Genomic DNA, 22,214 nt, shown 5'->3' with positions numbered 1-22,214 from the left:
TCCTTTGTCCTTTGTCCTTTGTCCTTTGTCCTTTGTCCTTTGTCCTTTGTCCTTTGTCCTTTGTCCTTTGTCCTTTGTCCTTTGTCCTTTGTCCTTTGTCCTTTGTCCTTAGTCCTTTGTCCTTTGCCCTTTTTTCTCTGTCCTTTGACCTTTGTAAATTAGTTTAATATTTATAATTTTGATGGTTGCATTATTTATATTTTTTTGGAAATTTTACAGATTTTATTTTTTTTTGTAATTTTTTAGATTTTATAATTTTTGTATTTTTTGTATTTTCTGTAATTTTTGTAATTTTTGTAATTTTTGTAATTTTTGTAATTTTTGTAATTTTTGTAATTTTTGTAATTTTTGTAATTTTTGTAATTTTTGTAATTTTTGTAATTTTTGTAATTTTTGTAATTTTTGTAATTTTTGTAATTTTTGTAATTTTTGTAATTTTTGTAATTTTTGTAATTTTTGTAATTTTTGTAATTTTTGTAATTTTTGTAATTTTTGTAATTTTTGAAATTTTTGTAATTTTTGTAATTTTTGTAATTTTTGTAATTTTTGTAATTTTTGTAATTTTTGTAATTTTTGTAATTTTTGTAATTTTTGTAATTTTTGTAATTTTTGTAATTTTTGTAATTTTTGTAATTTTTGTAATTTTTGTAATTTTTGTAATTTTTGTAATTTTTGTAATTTTTGTAATTTTTGTAATTTTTGTAATTTTTGTAATTTTTGTAATTTTTGTAATTTTTGTAATTTTTTGTAATTTTTTGTAATTTTTGTAATTTTTTTAATTTTTGTAATTTCTGTAATTTTTGTAATTTTTGTAATTTTTGTAATTTTTGTAATTTTTGTAATTTTTGTAATTTTTGTAATTTTTGTAATTTTTGTAATTTTTGTAATTGTTGTAATTTTTGTAATTTTTGTAATTTTTGTAATTTTTGTAATTTTTGTAATTTTTGTAATTTTTGTAATTTTTGTAATTTTTGTAATTTTTGTAATTTTTGTAATTTTTATTATTTTTGTAATTTTTGTAAATTTTGTAATTTTTGTAATTTTTGTAATTTTTGTAATTTTTGTAATTTTTGTAATTTTTGTAATTTTTGTAATTTTTGTAATTTTTGTAATTTTTGTAATTTTTGTAATTTTTGTAATTTTTGTAATTTTTGTAATTTTTTTAATTTTTGTAATTTTTGTAATTTTTGTAATTTTTGTAATTTTTGTAATTTTTGTAATTTTTGTAATTTTTGTAATTTTTGTAATTTTTGTAATTTTTGTAATTTTTGTAATTTTTGTAATTTTTGTAATTTTTGTAATTTTTGTAATTTTTGTAATTTTTGTAATTTTTGTAATTTTTGTAATTTTTGTAATTTTTGTAATTTTTGTAATTTTTGTAATTTTTGTAATTTTTGTAATTTTTGTAATTTTTGTAATTTTTGTAATTTTTGTAATTTTTGTAATTTTTGTAATTTTTGTAATTTTTGTAATTTTTGTAATTATTTTTTTGTTAGTTTCATATTTTTTGTCAAATTTGTAAAATTGTAATAAAGAAAATAAAAAAAATGTACAGCGTTGAAAATGTTTTTAATGATCATATTTTTTCTTTTTGTTAAATTTTTGTTCTTTTATTTTTTGTCATTTTCGTCAATTTTGTCAATTTTGACAACTTTGTCACCTTTGACATTTTTTTCAGTTTGGTCAATTTTGGGAATTTAAAAAAATGAAATTTTGTCATTTTTTCAAAATCTACAAATTTTGAAAATATTGTCAACCTGTAAATTGCTCTTGTAGATTGAGATTTGAGGGTTTATTCAAATTGAAGTTCTCTTTTCCTGGAATAATCTGCACTCTAAATCCCGCATACTTACATTATTCTCGTCAAACACCCGAAACACCAGCGAGGCAAACTTGCTGGGATCACCTTGCGGGAAGAACTGCTTGTAGATTTTGATGAAACCCTGCGAAAGAGATGCAAATTAGTATAGCGGATTTTTTGTTAGGGAGAAATATCTTTCCATTTCCCAGAGGGGAAATGCGCCAGTGCTGCCAGTCTACTTGGATTAGGGTGAAAACAGTGTTGCCAACTATGCGATGAATAAGTCATGAGAAACGTCATAGCTCCGCTTCGCCGACCCCGCGGTGCATACACTCTTAATTATTAATCCTAACGAGTTGCCGGCGCGCGTAACTTTTTCATGAGTCGTCACTTTTTGTTGCCCATTTTCGCTCTGTGTTGACAAAATGAAATGAGTAGCGCGCCATCTTGGCAGCCACTTTGCTTCGCTATTTTGCACTCACACTGGCTTCGTCATCTAGTTTGAAACATTTACTCAATCTAATTAACCGTCAAAGTTGCCCGTTCATCCTGCCGCTTTAGCTGTCATAAGCGCGCCTAATGACAGCTCTTGTCAGGCGTGGACAAAGTAGGCCATTTCCGAGAAATTTACGGTGGGAAGGCGAAACTTTGTGATTGGAGTTTTTTCTGCGAACAAAGTCACTTTCATGATATTTTTTGAGTAAAAAAAAAAAAACAAAGATTAAGGAAGTCAATAAAGGTTGTGGCAAAAAGAAAGAAGAAAAAGTGCTGACACTTTGCAATTCTAAAACTTTTGTATTTTTGGTTCCCTTGATTGAGGGCGATTTCGTGGCCGGACAGTAATCGGCCAAAGTAGGGCTTTGAGTGGAAAAGTTTCGCTTTGAGCCCATAGAATAAGGTTCAAGACGCGACATGTTTCTTACATGAGGGTGGAAAATTGTCAAAATTGTCAAAGATGTCAAATTGTCAAAATTGTCAAAATTGTCAAAATTGTCAAAATTGTCAAAATTGTCAAAATTGTCAAAATTGTCAAAATTGTCGAACCTGTCAAAATTGTCAAAATTGTCGAACCTGTCAAAGTTGTCAAAATTGTCAAAATTGTCAAAATTGTCAAAATTGTCAAAATTGTCAAAATTGTCAAAATTGTCAAAATTGTCAAAATTGTCAAAATTTTCAAAATTGTCAAAATTGTCAATATTGTCAAAAGTGACAAGTTTGTCCCAGTTGTCAAAATAGATAGAATTTCATAGTGAAGCTTGAACACAACGATTTATTGTTATTCTCTCTTCAGCGTGTTTTTTGACATTTTTGTTTTCATTGTTATGGTCATGGTGCACTTAGGGCATTCCTACCGGGAATATTTCTAAAAGCATTTCTACTGAGAATGCTTTGTTCGAAAGCCTTTTTTTTCAAAAAGTATAATTTTTTTTTACAAAATGTGATGCGAGGTCAAATAAGGACGTTTATTGCTCAAAATTCAAAATTCCAACGCCTGCTACGATCCCCCTGCATTAAATCAAACCACTTTTGGCAACATTCCATCCCAGTTTCTGCCTCCTGCATTTACTAAACAACTTTCGCCTTCACCATTTAATCCCGGTCTCGAGAGCGAAAGTACTTTGCGGCTCCTTGGCGCGACACAATCTCCATAATCCGTCGTTCAAACAAGCACAAGATTTACGCCCTCCTCACCCCTCGCTGCCGAGGGGTAAGTGAATGCAAAACAACTTTCCCTCCCCACCGGACGAGGGGTCATAAATCTGCATTCTTGGCCCACGTTACGCCCTCCTTCTCCCACGAGAATGAATTATGCCGAATAAACAACTTGCCGAGGCTTTGTTGCGGATGACAGAAAAAAAAAGATGGCGGCGACCAAGTCTGCATTGTCATCGACGTCGCCGCCGCCGCCTACTACGCTGGGAATATATTCTGATCCGTCAAGTGTCACGAGGGGTAAGCCGATTTGTTGACTTTTTTTTCGGGCGTATCGCTTACTAGTGAGGGGGAAATATGCGTTTAATATTTATGATCGAATTACCGCGAGCGAAGGATTAGATGTCAAAGACGCGTTGACAGCTCGTCGACGAGGGGTCCACCGAAAGGAAAGTGATAACTCATTTCGGTCAGTCAGGAAGTCCTAAATAAATTATTACTGAGACCATTCAGCGACGGGTATATTCATAAATGGGCCTATCGTCGGTCATTGTGCCGGTGCGTCCGGTCCGGCGGCCATTGTTCCGACGACGAGGGGAGCGTCATTTGTATCTCGGCCCCGAGTATTTGCGCAATATCGCATTTCGGCCTGATTGCTCTATTATTGGAGTCATCTCTCCGCTTTGGATGCGGATGGGATGAATTGGCTGCGAATTGGCTGCCTCTTTGTTCAACGAGGGACCACTTGGAGTGACATTTATCATTTGTTTCGGTTCGAGTGGAGGGGGCCACTTACGGGACCGGCTATCCGGTGGTGATTTGCGAATAGTTTTACAACTCTAGAGTGAATGGCACTCGATAAACCATCGCTTAAGTGAGAAATTTTGGGGGATTCCGACTGAAATTGATACCCTCGATTAGTTTGGAAACAAATTTGTTGATTTTCTATTTGGGTTGCTATTTTGATCGATTTTAATAGCCACGGTGGAAGTGCCCTGATTCAGATCAATATTAATCAATTTTGACAATTTTGACAATTTTGACAATTTTGACAATTTTGAGAATTTTGACAATTTTGACAATTTTGACAATTAATTTTGACAATTTTGACAATTTTGACAATTTTGACAATTTTGACAATTTTGACATTTTTGACAATTTTGACAATTTTGACAATTTTGACAATTTTGACAATTTTGACAATTTTGACAATTTTGACTAGTTTGACAATTTTGACAATTTTGACAATTTTGACAAGTTTGACATTTTTGACAATTTTGAAAATTTTGACAATTTTGTCAATTTTGACAATTTTGTCAATTCTGTCAATTTTGTCAATTTTGTCAATTTTGTCAATTTTGTGAATTTTGTGAATTTTGTGAATTTTGTGACAATTTTGACAAATTTGACAATATTGACAAATTTGACAAATTTGACAATTTTGACAATTCTGACAATTTTGACAATTTTGACAATTTTGTCAATTTTGACAATTTTGACAATTTTGACAATTTTGACAATTTTGACAATTTTGACAATTTTGACAATTTTGACAATTTTGACAATTTTGACAATTTTGACAATTTTGACAATTTTGACAATTTTGACAATTTTGACAATTTTGACAATTTTGACAATTTTGACAATTTTGACAATTTTGACAATTTTGACAATTTTGACAATTTTGACAATGTTGACAATTGAGACAGTGTTGACAATTTTGACAATTTTAACAATTTTGACAATTTTGACAATTTTGGCAATTTTGACAATTTTGGCAATTTTGACAATTTTGACAATTTTGACAATTTTGACAATTTTGACAATTTTGACAATTTTGACAATTTTGACAATTTTGACAATTTTGACAATTTTGACAATTTTGACAATTTTGACAATTTTGACAATTTTGACAATTTTGACAATTTTGACAATTTTGACAATTTTGACAATTTTGACAATTTTGACATTTTTGACAATTTTGACAATTCGTCAGCTCTGTGCTATCTTGTGACAACGACCATTTAGTACTTTTCGAGAAAATCGATTTTTAAAGTTTGATGATAAATATTGTCAAATCTATGAATGGTAGAGCCAAACTTTTTGAAGCAATCGGTTCGTATACTATCGCTTAACAAACGCTCCAAGTTTCAACTAATTTGGTTACACCAGTTAAAAGATAGAGTAAATTATGTAATCAAAAATCTGAAAAGCACGTGTCACAAGTGTGTTTCGAAAGTTAAATTGTACTACGTGTCACAAGTGTGCACAGAATTTCCATACAATCTAAAATAGGCTTAAATCAATAGTTTAACCGACTTAATCAGTATATTTTCAAAAACAAAAGATTGCATTGCCTTTAGAAAGTGTGTATAAACATAAATTTGTGAAAAACAAGAAAATTTTTCCACATTTTCCAACAACATGTATGACGTGTCACAAGTGTGCACGACGATTTTGATGATAAATTGGTCTATGTCACAAGTGTGTATTGCGATATCCGGGAAACGGAAGCGAGTTTCCAAAATCGGGTTAAAGCATCTTGTAGTGTTTGTTAAGTATAGCAAAACGTCATCATTAACTTATTTTCGACCAAAATGGTCTATGTCACAAGATAGCACACAGCTGACGAATTCTGACAATTCTGACAATTTTGACAATTTTGACAATTTTGACAATTTTGACAATTTTGACAAGTTTGACAATTTTGACAATTTTGTCAATTTTGTCAATTTTGACATTTTTGACAATTTTGACAATTCTGACAATTTTGACAATTTTGACAATTTTGACAATTCTTACAATTTTGACAATTTTGACAATCTTGAGGATTTTACGGTAACCTTTCTTATGTAGGTTTAATTTCTTTTTTATGTACCTAAACCATCTAAACATTGCTATGCTGGTTTCAAACACAGAATCAAAACAATCAGTTCAAAAATGGCTTCCTGCGTAACTTGTGGCCTGTCCCCAGTACCTTTGGAAACCATCCAACAAATGGCCACCAGACTCACCTCCATCGAAGACACCCTGCGAAACCTTACCTCAATCTTACTCCCACTGGCCAACAGTTGGGCCAGTTCCTCAAAAGGTTCATCCTCCGTGACCCTAAAAGCTCCGCGCACCAGTTTCGAGTGGTCACTTTCGTCGGAGGACAGCTCCACCGCGGAACTTCCGGCCAAGCTTTGGGAACGAATCTTCCTCCAACTGAACGCACGTCAGCTGTCAAACGTACGTCAAGCTTGTCGCAGCTGGAAGCGCATCGTCGATGGCAACCCGGCGCTGGTGGGGAAGTTTGAGGTTAGGTTTCCCGAAAACTTGGTGATGGATCGGGAATTTCAACCGCAGCGGTTACTTCCGGTTTGCGGGGCGACCCTGAAGAGGGCACGCATCGTGTCGGTGGAAACGTGGTGGACGTCGTTTGGGGCGAATTTACGGTGGTTGAAGCTGGTTGAGTGCAAGGTTTCGCTGGCAACACTGGTCGGGATGCTCGGGGGGACGCCTAACCTTGAAGTTTTGGAGCTGGTTCTGGTTGGGTGTTCCGGGATTTGTAACAGGGTGGAGAACTTCCGGTTGGCGAAGCTGGAACAACTGACGATTGAGGGGTTGGAGGGTGGAGTTGGGTTGCTGAACGTTTTTGGACAGGTTTGCACGGGGTTGAAAGAGGTTAGGCTACGTGTGGAGTTGACGGAAGTTCAGAGCGAGCGACGGGTTATCCGGTTTCTGCAATCGGTTCGGAACACGTTGGAGGGCGTGGAGGTTTTTGCTACCGCAAAAATACTGTACGAGTTGACAGCCTTGAAAAAAATTCGACTGAAAAGAGCAGCGTTCATCGGCTTCCGGGTTGGTGAATCAGAGCTGGTGGAATTTAGTCGGAAGCAGGCAACACTGGAGGAGCTGGAAATCCCAGAAGTCGTCACAACCGTTGAGGTACGTCGATCTCAACAATCTGTCAAAAACGTCAACTCTAACCTCAACCTTTTATAGGGGAGAGTGGGGAGACTTGATCCCCGGGGAGACTTGATCCCAAGCCAGTATCTCGTCAGCATGTGGGTAAAACAATTAGCTTCGTTCTAGAAAGTTGTGCGAAATTGACTAAAACTCATTGTAGAAAACAAAGAAAAAAATTAGAAAATGTTTAGATTGAGTTACACACATTTTTCTAAGAAGTGCTGCAAAAAACTTCCAAGAGATCTTTTTTCTTTGTTTTGATAAGTATAGAAAACACTCAAAAATTATTTAAAAAAATATTTTTTATACATGAATTGTTTGATAAACATATCAACTCCAAAACCCTTACGCATTTGATGTTAAATTTATCGTCATACTATTTTTACAATCAATTGTTTAAAAAAGTGCGTTTAGGGAGACTTGATCCCTGCATTTTTACAGTCACTGGAATCAGCCTCAAAATTAAATAACTTGGGTGGGTTTTCGTACATAGTTTCCTTTAGTATAGTTGTACATAACTTACTGCAGTTTGAACCATTTTTCAAAAGTTTTGTAAACAAAAATTACCAGCTTTTGTAAACATGCTCAATTTTGGTCTAATAAAGAAAATTTTAAGTTTTTAAATATTATACATGCTAAACTTGTTATATTTTGAACACAAACGTACAGGTTTAATGTAAAATTGCTGTATCTTATAGAAAATTAAAAGTTTGGATGAATAAGAAACATTTTGCTTAAGATTTCTTCAAAATGTTGAAAGGGGGATCAAATTACCCCCAACATTTTGAAAATACCGGTTTAAAATATTTTTTAAAAACGCTTGGCATTATTCGAAGAGCTTATCTGATGAAATACCCTTATCAGCCAAACATAGTTGAATGTTTAAGCTTTCAATTCATGCAAAAAGATCATAGTTTTGTGAGAAATTGACAGAGTTATGTGCGATACAAAAAAAAGGGATCAAGTCTCCCCACTCTCCCCTACTTCCAGACCATAAACGAAATTGGCCCCAACCTCCCCTCACTAAAGCGCCTAGCTGTCAAAATTGACAGCGAAGGCGCAGTGTTGCCAACCTTCCTCGCCAACATGCCCCATCTAACCTACCTCGCCATCAGTGGCGTTTACGCCACTCACCAACTGCTCAACCTAACCGCGCACGGTTCCGCCAACCTGACGCAGCTGAAGCTGTCAAACGTGCGCGTGACGTGTTGCAGCTTGCAGCGTTTCTGCGCCGCGTCCGCAAACGTTCGCGTCCTGGAGCTAAAGTGCTGCGCCTTCGAGAGTTGGTCGGAGATTTTCGCCGCGGTCGCGCCGTGTCGGAAGTTGGAGCGCCTGCAGCTGGACCGGATTCGGGTGAATCGGAGCGACGACTTTTTGGTGGCGTATTTTGACAGCTTGCGCTACCTTGAGTTGAGCGACTGCCAGCTGTCAAAGGAATTGCTGGCAGCGCTGTTTGCGCTGTGTCCGCAGCTGGAGGAAGTTTATCTGTGGCGCATGGCCAACTTTGACGGCGAAATGATGCTGAAGATGTGTCAAAAGCTGAAAAGGTTGAAGCAGCTGACGTTTAACGACTGTTTGTTTGGGGACGACTTTGCCGACTGCATCGTCAACCACTGTCAACAGTTGGAGGAGCTGAACGTTCTGTTCTGTGACAAGCTGTCAAATCGGTCGGAAGCCTTGCTCCGAACCACGAGGAACATACACTTGAGGTTGAAATAAATCAAGCTGTCAGCCACGTGTCAAACGGAAGCATGTAAGCTCACGCCCAATCAAAATGTATTCAAACACTAGTTTCCTACCCCTCCCTCGAAATCCGGAGCACTCGCTTGAATCGACGAAGACGAAGAGGGAGATTTGTGAATTTATCGTGATTCGACAAGTTTTCCAATTCACTGGTGGTGGCAGCAGCAGCAGCAGGATAAATCAAAGTTTGACTTTCGGCACTTGCTCCTTATCGGGTGCGATTTTGATCGGGGAAATTACCATAAATTTTACATGCAATTTCTAAGTTTGACTTTCGATCGATAAGGTTGTTTGACAGACAATAGCTTTAAGTTGGCAACACTGTTTAGGTAACATGACATTAAATAAATAGCTAAATCCAAGCTGACGTGTACTTATTTACTGTCAAAATTGAGGGGGTAGGACAGTGAAATCGGTAATTATCGTTTAAATGTCAAACTCATTACACGATTGCCGTTAATTACCGCGCAAACTCTATTTTTAAACCTCAACCAAGGGGGAATAATTATCGCCCAACCACCATCTAAGGTCAGCCAAGGTAGGCAACTCAAGGTGGGAACGTCTAATTGATCAGATAATTGCTTCCCGTCTTGGCTGCCTTGAGGCGTGTGGCCACGTTAAATCGTCCTTCCAGGAATCTTCCCGGCTGACAGGTGCCGTTGAGCCGATAAGCGGTGTGACCGGTTGAGCTTCGATGATAAATTGCCTTCCGGGAGATCCCTCCAACAAGGAGAGGTGATTGATTTGGTGGACCCCGGAAGTTGGCGCACGGACACAGGTGATTTGTTATTGGAAGTGTGTTGACACTACGGATTTTTGTTCGGGGTTGTGACGTGCTTTGGCAGCGTTGACAAGGGGTTTGACAGCAAGGATTCGTCGGTTGATACACCGAAATGAGATTTGTCGTAAAAGTTGCTAAATACCAAAACATACACAAAAATGCAAAAAAAAATCTTAAAATTCTTAAAATTCTTAAAATTTTTAAAATTCTTAAAATTCTTAAAATTCTTAAAATTCTTAAAATTCTTAAAATTCTTAAAATTCTTAAAATTCTTAAAATTCTTAAAATTCTTCAAATTCTTCAAATTCTTCAAATTCTTAAAATTCTTAAAATTCTTAAAATTCTTAAAATTCCTAAAATTCTTAAAATTCTTAAAATTCTTGAAATTCTTGAAATTCTTAAAATTCTTAAAATTTTTAAAATTCTTAAAATTCTTAAAATTCTTTAAATTCTTAAAATTCTTAAGATTCTTAAATTTCTTAAAAATTTTAAAATTCTTAAAATTCTTAAAATTCTTATAATTCTTAAAATTCTTAAAATTCTTAAAATTTTTAAAATTTTTAAAATTCTTAAAATTCTTAAAATTCTTAAAATTCTTAAAATTCTTAAAATTCTTAAAATTCTTAAAATTCTTAAAATTCTTAAAATTCTTAAAATTCTTAAAATTCTTAAAATTCTTTAAATTCTTTAAATTCTTTAAATTCTTTAAATTCTTTAAATTCTTAAAATTCTTAAAATTCTTAAAATTCTTAAAATTCTTAAAATTCTTAAAATTCTTAAAATTCTTAAAATTCTTAAAATTCTTAAAATTCTTAAAATTCTTAAAATTCTTAAAATTCTTAAAATTCTTAAAATTCTTAAAATTCTTAAAATTCTTAAAATTCTTAAAATTCTTAAAATTCTTAAAATTCTTAAAATTCTTAAAATTCTTAAAATTCTTAAAATTCTTAAAATTCTTAAAATTCTTAAAATTCTTAAAATTCTTAAAATTCTTAAAATTCTTAAAATTCTTAAAATTCTTAAAATTCTTAAAATTCTTAAAATTCTTAAAATTCTTAAAATTCTTAAAATTCTTAAAATTCTTAAAATTCTTAAAATTCTTAAAATTCTTAAAATTCTTAAAATTCTTAAAATTCTTAAAATTCTTAAAATTCTTAAAATTCTTAAAATTCTTAAAATTCTTAAAATTTTTTAAATTCTTAAAATTCTTAAAATTCTTAAAATTATTAAAATTCTTAAAATTCTTAAAATTCTTAAAATTCTTAAAATTCTTAAAATTCTTAAAATTTTTAAAATTCTTAAAATTATTAAAATTCTTAAAATTCTTAAAATTCTTAAAATTCTTAAAATTCTTAAAATTCGTAAAATTCGTAAAATTCTTAAAATTCTTAAAATTCTTAAAATTCTTAAAATTCTTAAAATTCTTAAAATTCTTAAAATTCTTAAAATTCTTAAAATTCTTAAAATTCTTAAAATTCTTAAAATTCTTAAAATTCTTAAAATTCTTAAAATTCTTAAAATTCTTAAAATTTTTAAAATTCTTAAAATTCTTAAAATTCTTAAAATTCTTAAAATTTTTCAAATTCTTAAAATTCTTAAAATTCTTAAAATTCTTAAAATTCTTAAAATTCTTAAAATTCTTAAAATTCTTAAAATTCTTAAAATTCTTAAAATTCTTAAAATTCTTAAAATTCTTAAAATTCTTAAAATTCTTAAAATTCTTAAAATTCTTAAAATTCTTAAAATTCTTAAAATTCTTAAAATTCTTAAAATTCTTAAAATTCTTAAAATTCTTAAAATTCTTAAAATTCTTAAAATTCTTAAAATTCTTAAAATTCTTAAAATTCTTAAAATTCTTAAAATTCTTAAAATTCTTAAAATTCTTAAAATTCTTAAAATTCTTAAAATTCTTAAAATTCTTAAAATTCTTAAAATTCTTAAAATTCTTAAAATTCTTAAAATTCTTAAAATTCTTAAAATTCTTAAAATTCTTAAAATTCTTAAAATTCTTAAAATTCTTAAAATTCTTAAAATTCTTAAAATTCTTAAAATTCTTAAAATTCTTAAAATTCTTAAAATTCTTAAAATTCTTAAAATTCTTAAAATTCTTAAAATTCTTAAAATTCTTAAAATTCTTAAAATTCTTAAAATTCTTAAAATTCTTAACAAAATTCTTAAAATTCTTAAAATTCTTAAAATTCTTAAAATTCTTAAAATTCTTAAAATTCTTAAAATTCCTAAAATTCTTAAAATTCTTAAAATTCTTAAAATTCTTAAAATTTTTAAAATTCTTAAAATTCTTAAAATTTTTAAAACGATTTGGATTTTTATTTGACACTTTTTCCAGTGAAATTTAGCTCTGGAGAACAACATTTTTTCTCAAGAAGTCGGCATAGTCAAGGTCGTTGCGAAAGGGGTGGGACTAATCCAAGTAGACTGTGGGGCCCTGTCAGAAATAGATTGTTTTGGGTAAAATTAATCCGCTTACCTGCTCTGTCAGCAGCCCGTTGGGACAGTCTTTCAGGAACCCTTTGTGCCTGTCCGGGTCAAACCAGCCAGGAAAAAGACGAAAGTAAAAAGGTGGGAAATTAATCAAATTCAATGTCGGCGTCGCATGACGCGCCGTCCGGAAACGCTCCTACTTACCATTGTCGAATTTCCTTTTCTGTGACTGAAATGAGAGAGGAATCAAAACAAAAAGTTAGTAATGGTCGCATCAGGAAGCTCGAACGCGAAAAAGTTCGAAATTGTTTCCTGAACTGTCTATATACTGGCGCGCTCGGAGAGTGAATTAAATCGCTGACGTAACCATCAAAGCAAGCGTCCGCGGACCTGCGGTCCGCTGGGATCGCTCTTTCTAATCAACTTCCGGGACCGCGACGGGAAAATGTTTCGGTTTTCCCGCGATCATCCGGTTGAAGGGACGTCCAGAAATTACGTTACGAAGTCAAAAAATAGTTGGTTTGACAGCTGTCAAAGTGACATTTCGTCGCGGAAAAAAAGTATTCGTCACGTAATTTCTGGATGCTCCCAAATCGCGCAGCAATCTCCGATTGCAAATATTTTCCGAGGTTAGGAGGAGCAAACCAATATTGCAGCATCCCCGCACGAGTCAATCAAAGTAAGCTTTGACAGGAGGTTGGGCGCGAGGGGTACGTTACGTGGTACACGGTTCGTTTGGTGCTCCAAAGCCAAAGCAAAAAAAAAGATGGCGAACGCAAATTGGATGGTTCTCGTCGAATTGGAAAATGGACCCACGCCAAATGGATTTGTGATGTCAATTTTTGGGGGTTGCGGGTTGTTGGATTTTCCAATAGATTACATTAGCGATGGATTAGTTTGCCGTGTTTTCCAAAACTGGTGGTTTCGATGACATTACGTCGGTTGACAATGGGATCCATGGCCTGCTAGGTTAGGTTATCCACGCAACAACAACAACAATACACAATCCGGATTTGCATTCCCCCCCCTGCATGACAATCCGGAAAAGTACTCTGTTGAATGGTGCCATACTTTATTCAAATTGGCAAAGCTTAAGGGAGTACACCCCGACAGGCCCTGTTGCCAGGAACTTTTCCGTGCTGCCAGCTGCTGTCGCCCAGTGGGAGGGAAGTCGTAATAACTGAGTAAACAGAAAGTGTAAACATACTGTAAACACCATAAATAAAAGCCATTCCCGGTGGGATTTGTTTAGCGTGTGCACACTGTAAATCGCAACAGTTTGACAGCTGTTGCTGGAGTGAAATTCGTTTTAATTGTTTGGCCAGCTTCGAGCAATCATAAATTTTCCAAAAAACTGGCAAATAAACGGAACCATTTATCAAAGCGGACACTAGATTAACTGTTTATGGCAGCAGTGCTGCCAGCGGGCGAATTTATTATTTACCTAATGAATACCGGCCTTTCAAGGCGAGAGCTTTCAGAAAGGAGCACTAAATTATTCAACGAATGCCGCAAGACGCATTTGCGTGTACCATTCTTGGAGAGAGGAGGCTTTTGTGTTGGAAAATGGATCACAAGTTTAAGTTTGCTTCCAAAGAAGGAACAACAGAGAGAGAGTGGTCCGCAAACGCATGAATATTTAATTGCTTTTCACTAAACTTAAATGGGGAGGATTTCGTGGAAGAAAGTTCCATCGGCAAATCATTTTCGCAGCTGTCAAAGTACCACGCTGCCCAGTTGGTCAAGAAAGTTGAGGAGTTTTAAAAATTACGTCATTTATGAATTGTCCACATTTAGAACAAAGTTGTGCAGCTTTCTGCAATGTTCTCAATTTTGAGTAGTCATGAGCTCTGGGGGATGAACTGAAAATTTGTTTATCGATTCCATGAGTCCAAATTTCACTTTTTGGTGTAAATTGAGATAATATTACATCAATAGATTTTTTTGTCCGAAAAATTGTGAAAACTTACATTTTATATGTGTAATTTTACATATAATTCACATAAATCACAAAACTTAAGGTAAATAGAGGTCATATTCAACCATCAAATTGTTCTACCTTTCAATAAGTTTTTTTTAAATAGCCTCATTTTTCAACAATAATCTAAATTTGAAAAAAAATTGGAGGGAAATTGAATAAGTGATTTTTTATTTTTTTTTATCTTTTCAAATTTACATCCATGAAAATTTGATCTGTCCATTTTATTCATTTTTGTAATCTGCATTTTTTGTAATTTTTGTAACTTTTGAAATTTTTGTAATTTTTGTATCTTTTGTAATTTTTGTAATTTTTGTAATTTTTGTAATTTTTGTAATTTTTGTAATTTTTGTAATTTTTGTAATTTTTGTAATTTTTGTAATTTTTGTAATTTTTGTAATTTTTGTAATTTTTGTAATTTTTGTAATTTTTGTAATTTTTGTAATTTTTGTAATTTTTGTAATTTTTGTAATTTTTGTAATTTTTGTAATTTTTGTAATTTTTGTAATTTTTGTAATTTTTGTAATTTTTGTAATTTTTTTAATTTTTGTAATTTTTGTAATTTTTGTAATTTTTGTAATTTTTGTAATTTTTGTAATTTTTGTAATTTTTGTAATTTTTGTAATTTTTGTAATTTTTGTAATTTTTGTAATTTTTGTAATTTTTGTAATTTTTGTAATTTTTGTAATTTTTGTAATTTTTGTAATTTTTGTTTTGTAATTTTTGTAATTTTTGTAATTTTTGTAATTTTTGTAATTTTTGTAATTTTTGTAATTTTTGTAATTTTTGTAATTTTTGTAATTTTTGTAATTTTTGTAATTTTTGTAATTTTTGTAATTTTTTGTAATTTTTGTAATTTTTGTAATTTTTGTAATTTTTGTAATTTTTGTAATTTTTGTAATTTTTGTAATTTTTGTAATTTTTGTAATTTTTGTAATTTTTGTAATTTTTGTAATTTTTGTAATTTTTGTAATTTTTGTAATTTTTGTAATTTTTGTAATTTTTGTAATTTTTGTAATTTTTGTAATTTTTGTAATTTTTGTAATTTTTGTAATTTTTGTAATTTTTGTAATTTTTGTAATTTTTGTAATTTTTGTAATTTTTGTAATTTTTGTAATTTTTGTAATTTTTGTAATTTTTGTAATTTTTGTAATTTTTGTAATTTTTGTAATTTTTGTAATTTTTGTAATTTTTGTAATTTTTGTAATTTTTGTAATTTTTGTAATTTTTGTAATTTTTGTAATTTTTGTAATTTTTGTAATTTTTGTAATTTTTGTAATTTTTGTAATTTTTGTAATTTTTGTAATTTTTGTAATTTTTGTAATTTTTGTAATTTTTGTAATTTTTGTAATTTTTGTAATTTTTGTAATTTTTGTAATTTTTGTAATTTTTGTAATTTTTGTAATTTTTGTAATTTTTGTAATTTTTGTAATTTTTGTAATTTTTGTAATTTTTGTAATTTTTGTAATTTTTGTAATTTTTGTAATTTTTGTAATTTTTGTAATTTTTGTAATTTTTGTAATTTTTGTAATTTTTGTAATTTTTGTAATTTTTGTAATTTTTGTAATGTTTGTAATGTTTGTAATTTTTGTAATGTTTGTAATTTTTGTAATTTTTGTAATTTTTGTAATTTTTGTGATTTATGTAATTTTTGTAATTTTTGTAATTTTTGTAATTTTTGTAATTTTTGTAATTTTTGTAATTTTTGTAATTTTTGTAATTTTTGTAATTTTTGTAATTTTTGTAATTTTTGTAATTTTTGTAATTTTTGTAATTTTTGTAATTTTTGGGCTTGTGGGGGCACGTGCCCCCTTTCGACAGAAATTTGTTCTAGATTAGTTAGGGGTAATTCAAAAATACCGTAATAAAAAATTGCTTTTTTCATACTTTAGTTCAGAAAATAGATTTTATTTTTATCACAGTTTAAGTCTTTATGACAAATTAGAAAATCCTCCTTAGTTATTTTTTTTATAAAGATAACATTTTTACAAATTTGATAAAAGTAAAAATTCTTGAGGTATTTTTCAATTTGCCTTTGTGGAAAGTTTAACGTGATTTGATGGGTTTTCTTTTTAACTTAGAAACAGAAGGACGGATCAACAAAAACCAAAAGAGAAAATTGCAGTTAATTTTGTGATCTATTGTGAAAACTATAAAATTAATCATTCTAGAGTTATCGCCATTCGCAAGGCTTTTTTTTAGAAGTTTTTTTTGTTGGTTTTAAGCCATGGTAAACAAAGGTTATTAAACATAATTTAATTCTTTAGAAAAAAATCAAAAAAATCCTCAGAATTCCCATTTTTGAACATAAATGAACAACATTTTTTGAAATTTGAAAAGGAATAGTTTTTGATTTGAAAAGGATATTTTTTTTTAAAGATTTGTAAAATAGTGTCTTTTTTTGAGAAAATATTAAAGTGTTTTTAATAATCGTTTTTTTTTACCGTACCAACTTAAAAACAACGCTCTTCATTAAAATTTCATAAAAGGGTTTTTGATGACAAATTTAATTTAACATGTCTACATAAATTATTGAAAAAAGTTAAAAAAAGATAATATCAAAAAAATATATATCTAAATAAAAATGCCTTTTAAATTCAACTTGTTTAACTTTACAGAATGAACTTTTTTTCATGAGCGTCCGGAAAAAGTGATCAAAATTGAGCAAATTTCTCTCCGAAGCAACGTTACACGCTCAACGAAAGTTAAGTAATTAAAAATTATTTCAAGACTTTCCCTGCAATTCCCTTTGAGGCACAGACCAAGCAAACAAGTGGCTTCCCGGATTGCACAACTTCCGTTTTCAACTTTTCCGACTGCATCAATTATTTTTAGTACCACCCCTAACCTGTCGTTACTGCTTCAAAAAGTGTGAAATTCCCCCACCGAGGCGCTCAAAGCAATCCATGACTAACTTTTCCCACCAGGGGAAAAAAAGCAACCTTGGAGTAACATTTCAAAAAGGCTTACTTCAAAGAACCTCGTCGAAAGTGTAGCCTCTGAGCGCTCCATTGAAATGTTTGTTTACATTCACCGCGCGTCAACCACGGGACGGCAAAGTTTGCAAATCCACCTGGGGGACGGAACTAAAGGGAGGGGGGGTCCTACCCCTTCCCTCCTCTGCTCGATTAGGAAGCGATTTGCGAGAAAGTGATGTATTAAAAACATGGTCGGCGGCGCGGCGAAGGTGGGATTAAAAAGTTACACTTACTTCTGCTGCTGCTGCAGCGCAATCAAGGTGGTGCAATAAAGGGTGGAATTACGGGGGAGCTGTCAAAGTTGTTCCCACCTTTTTTGCGCCACCTTGGGTGTCGCGCAAACTGCAGTTAATCAAACTTACCCACACAGTAATAATAAAAAAGCAGCTTTAAGAGCCCTACAACTTTATCAAGGTTAAGATGGTGGTCGCCACCAAAGCAAGCAGCTATTGCTTTGACAGATCATGAAAAATTCATGACTGTCATCTACCCGAAATATAAAAACATAAAAAAAGATCACGAAGCGATGCTTTTGCCAACTAAAACAAGAGCCAAGTGCTTGCGCACGTACACGTGTGTGTGTGTGTGTATGTGACCGCAAGTCAAGGAGCACTAGACTGGAAATGTATGAACAGGAAGACACTCAAGGAAAAGGTTTTCTTCTTTTTCATTTTGTTTTTTTTTTTGTTAGGAGAAATGTGTCCCCATTTATTTAACGGCATCTCCCTTACGGAGGTCGGCCCCTCCCACCGCTTCAGGGCATGTTATATTAATTTAATTTTGCTGGGATGCTCGTTTTTATGCAAATTTGGGTTCGCCCAGATTCCAGGTGTCATATCTTGCACGAGCGAGCGACCCCTCTGGAACATGCACTCGGTTATTGTCAACTAAAGCGGGAGGGAGAATGTTGAATGAACTTTAAATTTAGTGCAAAATAAAAATCTCGGAAGGTGTTTAGATTGAGTGTGTAAATTTAGCTCAGTGTGTCTTATTTTGTTTAGCGCTGTCAGTTGATCAAAACAATGCAAAAGAGCACGCAGATCCGTAATCACTTATATTTTGTGGAAACTGAATTGTTGTTTATTATCGTGGCTTCAACCTATACATGGTCATTCGTCAACAATGACACCTGAATTGTTTATGTTTTCGTTTTACTGTCACTGTTTTGACTGACACTGATTCAAACACCGTTTAACTTGCAATGCTGGTTCAATATCAATGTAAGCTTCAGTAAAAGTTGGTCTAAGCCCAGTGAAAAAACATTGACCGGTGGTTTCGCGATGTAAACAAAGAGCTGTCAAAATTTGGGCGGAGTTGTTATTACTTATTTTTTGATTGGGTTGTTTTTCACTGAGAATACTGATAAAAATCACCCAAATATGGTGCAACTCACTCACTCACTCAGATATGAATGAATTAAAACCTTTTAAAACTCATTTCTATGCCGACTAAGTTTTGCGAATTCTGAGTGAATATAACTCTGAAATAAGTTAAATAAAATAAGCGTGTAGAAAGTCTTATCCAGCATAAAATTTGACATTTAGCTCAAACATTGTTTGTAATCCCGTAGCAACTTTTCAAAATGGCTTAACCTTGAATGTCCTTGAATCCCACCTGATCTGAGCTATTCTCTACGAAATCGGATTTTTTGTTTAATTTTTAGTTTTATTTTTTTTTAATCCGGCTGAAACTATTTTGGTGCCTTCGGTATGCCCAAAGAAGCCATTTTGCATCATTAGTTTGTCCATGAAATTTTCCATACAAAGGCAGCTGTCCATACAAAAATTATATATGAAAATTCAAAAATCTGTATCTTTTGAAGGAATTTTGTGTTTGTTTTGGTGTCTTGGGCAAAGTTGTAGGTATGAATAAGGACTACACTGAAATAAAATTACACAATGCGAAATTTTTTTGTATGATTTTTATTTTCACTTTTTGTCATTAAAACTTGATTTGCAAAAATGCACTATTTCTATTTTTTTTTAATTTTCTGATATGCCATCAAATGCCAACTTTTCAGAAATTTTAAGAATATGCAAAAAAAAAATTGACCGAGCTATGAATTTATAAAAATACAAAAATACAAAAATACAAAAATACAAAAATACAAAAATACAAAAATACAAAAATACAAAAATACAAAAATACAAAAATACAAAAATACAAAAATACAAGAATACAAAAATACAATACAATATGTAATACAATTCAATCTGTATCTTTAGAAGGAATTTTTCTGATCGGTTTGGTGTCTTGGACAAAGTTGTAGGTTTTGATGAAGACTATTCTGAAAAAATGGCACGTGGAGAATATCTTTTTTATAAAAAATTCCATAAATTAATATTTTTAATGCTTTTCGCCTTGAATTTTTTTTTAATTGTGGAATCAAGACTAATATTTCAAAAAGTTCAAAACTTCAATATTATGACATTTTTCAATGTAAGAGTTGCAAACCCAAAACGATCTGCACAGTAAAGTTAAAGTAAATTTTAACAAAAGCAACATTAGCATTAGAAAATATTTTTTTAATTTAAGCTTTGATTGAAGTTTTTTTTTTCAAACAACTTGAGCATTTTAAGGGAAGAAAGTGCAACCTCAAACCATAATTTCACGTCTTACACAACACCCACGTACCAATCCCCGGAAATGACAGAGTTGCATAATGATTGCCAATATTGAGCCGGAAAACGACCATCATTCCTGGGCTTAATGGCAAAATAGTCTCCCCTTCCTTCCTTCACAACCACTTGCTCCATCTGTCTTTTTCCTCCTACAAGAAACCACAAACGACGACCTGTGCCTCTCAATTGCTAAAGACAGTTGAACACAGACAAATGGAACGTGCCAAACTTGAAAAATTAAAGTTCTACCCATTTTGTTGTCGTTTTTCGTAAGCGTGCAGCTCTGTCAGTTTATTTCAACGACAATTTTTCAAAAGGGCGTAACTTTCGATTGGAACATAATATTTATTCTCAAGCTGGTATTCTACTAGGGGAAGCTTTGATTGAAATCTGTCAAAACTACGTTTTATCAATTTTACAAGCAAAGTTTGTTTACATCGGATATTTTCTTTTGTTCTCAATCATTTTGAAATGACAGTTACATTTTTAAGTTCGAGTTTCATCTCCACTTGTCTGTGACACAATCCTACCTTCTTGAAATTGTCAAGAGCCGCACTCCAACACAACACACTCCTGTGGTTTTGCGCCACCACTGTTTGTGACAGTGCGGAAAACGGTGGAGGGATTTATGGAAGAGCCCTCCTGTTCACAGATCTGTGTGTGTGGTGACAAAATGTCGTTGTTCGTTTTATCTCTTGTCTTGAGGTGAACCCCTCTAGGTTAGGTTGGTTATCCTAACCTAGGTCCTGGTCACCACCAGCACCAACCAACAAGCCAGAAAGGTGGGTGTCGTGTCCTCTTTAAGGGCGAAGAGAGTGTGCGGGGGGAAAGTGCTTTCGTTACGGTCATAAATTTGAAACGAGCTCATCTTTCTTCCGGCTTTGACGTCTTAAAGGCGAACTTGAGGGGCGGAAAGGCATCATCAACAGAAGGTGTGATGAATTTATTTAATTTGCGATTAAAATTATGCTCCGGGAAAGGGGCAAAAAGTTGCACAATCTGTGTGTTCCACCAGGAATTTATCGCACCATCTAGTGGCGGAAACCGCAACGATAGCTGTCAGAGCAAGCCATCAAAGCAATCGTTTCGCGGGTGTCAATCTGTTTGAGATCGTAGTAGGTCATGAAACGTGGGACAAGCTTAACTGTTTTGTCTTCATCAAGGTGGTATTCAACTGCGGGAAGCTTTGTTTACAAACTTGTCAATTTGTAGTCAAATGTCAATTTTGACAGTTTCCGTAATTGAGCAATTCTCTACGAAATCGGTCGTTTTTCTTCAATTTTAATATTTGTACACTCAAACCCCGATGGTTTGACACCAACTGTTGTCAAACGAACGGGGTCACTTTTTAGTTTGACACCCCGTTTACACGGAGTTCACACACACTATCAAACGTTTGTTTTGATAGTGTGCGTGAGCGCCTTGTAAAAAGTGACAGTTCGTCACTTTTTAGTTTGACTTTGACCAACCAACGGGGTACAAACTAAAAAAGTGTCAAACGAAAAAGTGACCAACCACCGGGGGTTGAGTGTATTTTTTAATCCGACTGAAACTTTTTTGGTGCCTTCGGTATGCCCAAAGAAGCCATTTTGCATCATTAGTTTATCCATATCATTTTCCATACAAATTTGGCAGCTGTCCATACAAAAATGATGTATGAAAATTCAAAAATCTGTATCTTTTGAAGGAATTTTTTGATCGATTTGGTGTCTTCGGCAAAGTTGTAGGTATGGATACGGACTACACTGGAAAAAAATAATACACGGTGAAAAAAAATTGGTGATTTTTTTATTCAACTTTTTATCACTAAAACTCGATTTGCAAAAAAACACTATTTTTTATTTTTTTTATTTTTTGATATGTTTTAGAGGACATAAATTGCCAACTTTTCAGAAATTTCCAGGTTGTGCAAAAAATCTTTGACCGAGTTATGAATTTTTTAATCAATACTGATTTTTTCAAAAAATCGAAATTTTGGTCGCAAAAATTTTTCAACTCCATTTTTTGATGTAAAATTGAATTTGCAATCAAAAAGTACTTTAGTGAAATTTTGATAAAGTGCATCGTTTTTAAGTTATAGCCATTTTTTGTAACTTTTTTCAAAATAGTCGCAGTTTTTCATTTTTTTAAATTAGTGCACATGTATGCTCACTTTTGAAAAATATATTTTTGAAAAGCTGAGAAAATTCTCTATATTTTGCTTCATCGGACTTTGTTGATACGACCTTTAGTTGCTGAGATATTGCCATGCAAAGGTTTAAAAACA

The 22,214-nt window shown here is 32.1% G+C and overlaps 1 protein-coding gene across 1 annotated transcript in view; it reads right to left on the bottom strand.

Moving 5' to 3' along the window:
• Positions 1-22,214, bottom strand: part of LOC120429957 (frequenin-1) — a 156,916-nt gene that overhangs the window by 29,514 nt on the left and 105,188 nt on the right. The window contains exons 3-5 of the mRNA XM_052706276.1: positions 12,576-12,600; positions 12,418-12,466; positions 1,854-1,943 (exon numbers count right to left, since the gene is read on the bottom strand). Coding sequence (XP_052562236.1) covers positions 1,854-1,943; positions 12,418-12,466; positions 12,576-12,600 — 164 coding nt within the window. The remainder of the gene's footprint in view (positions 1-1,853; positions 1,944-12,417; positions 12,467-12,575; positions 12,601-22,214) is intronic.

Source organism: Culex pipiens, chromosome 1 (assembly GCF_016801865.2).
Source record: "Culex pipiens pallens isolate TS chromosome 1, TS_CPP_V2, whole genome shotgun sequence".
Taxonomy (NCBI): Eukaryota; Metazoa; Arthropoda; class Insecta; order Diptera; family Culicidae; genus Culex; species Culex pipiens.
The sequence above is the reverse complement of the archived record's forward strand: the minus strand, read 5'-3'. Positions and strand labels throughout refer to the sequence as shown.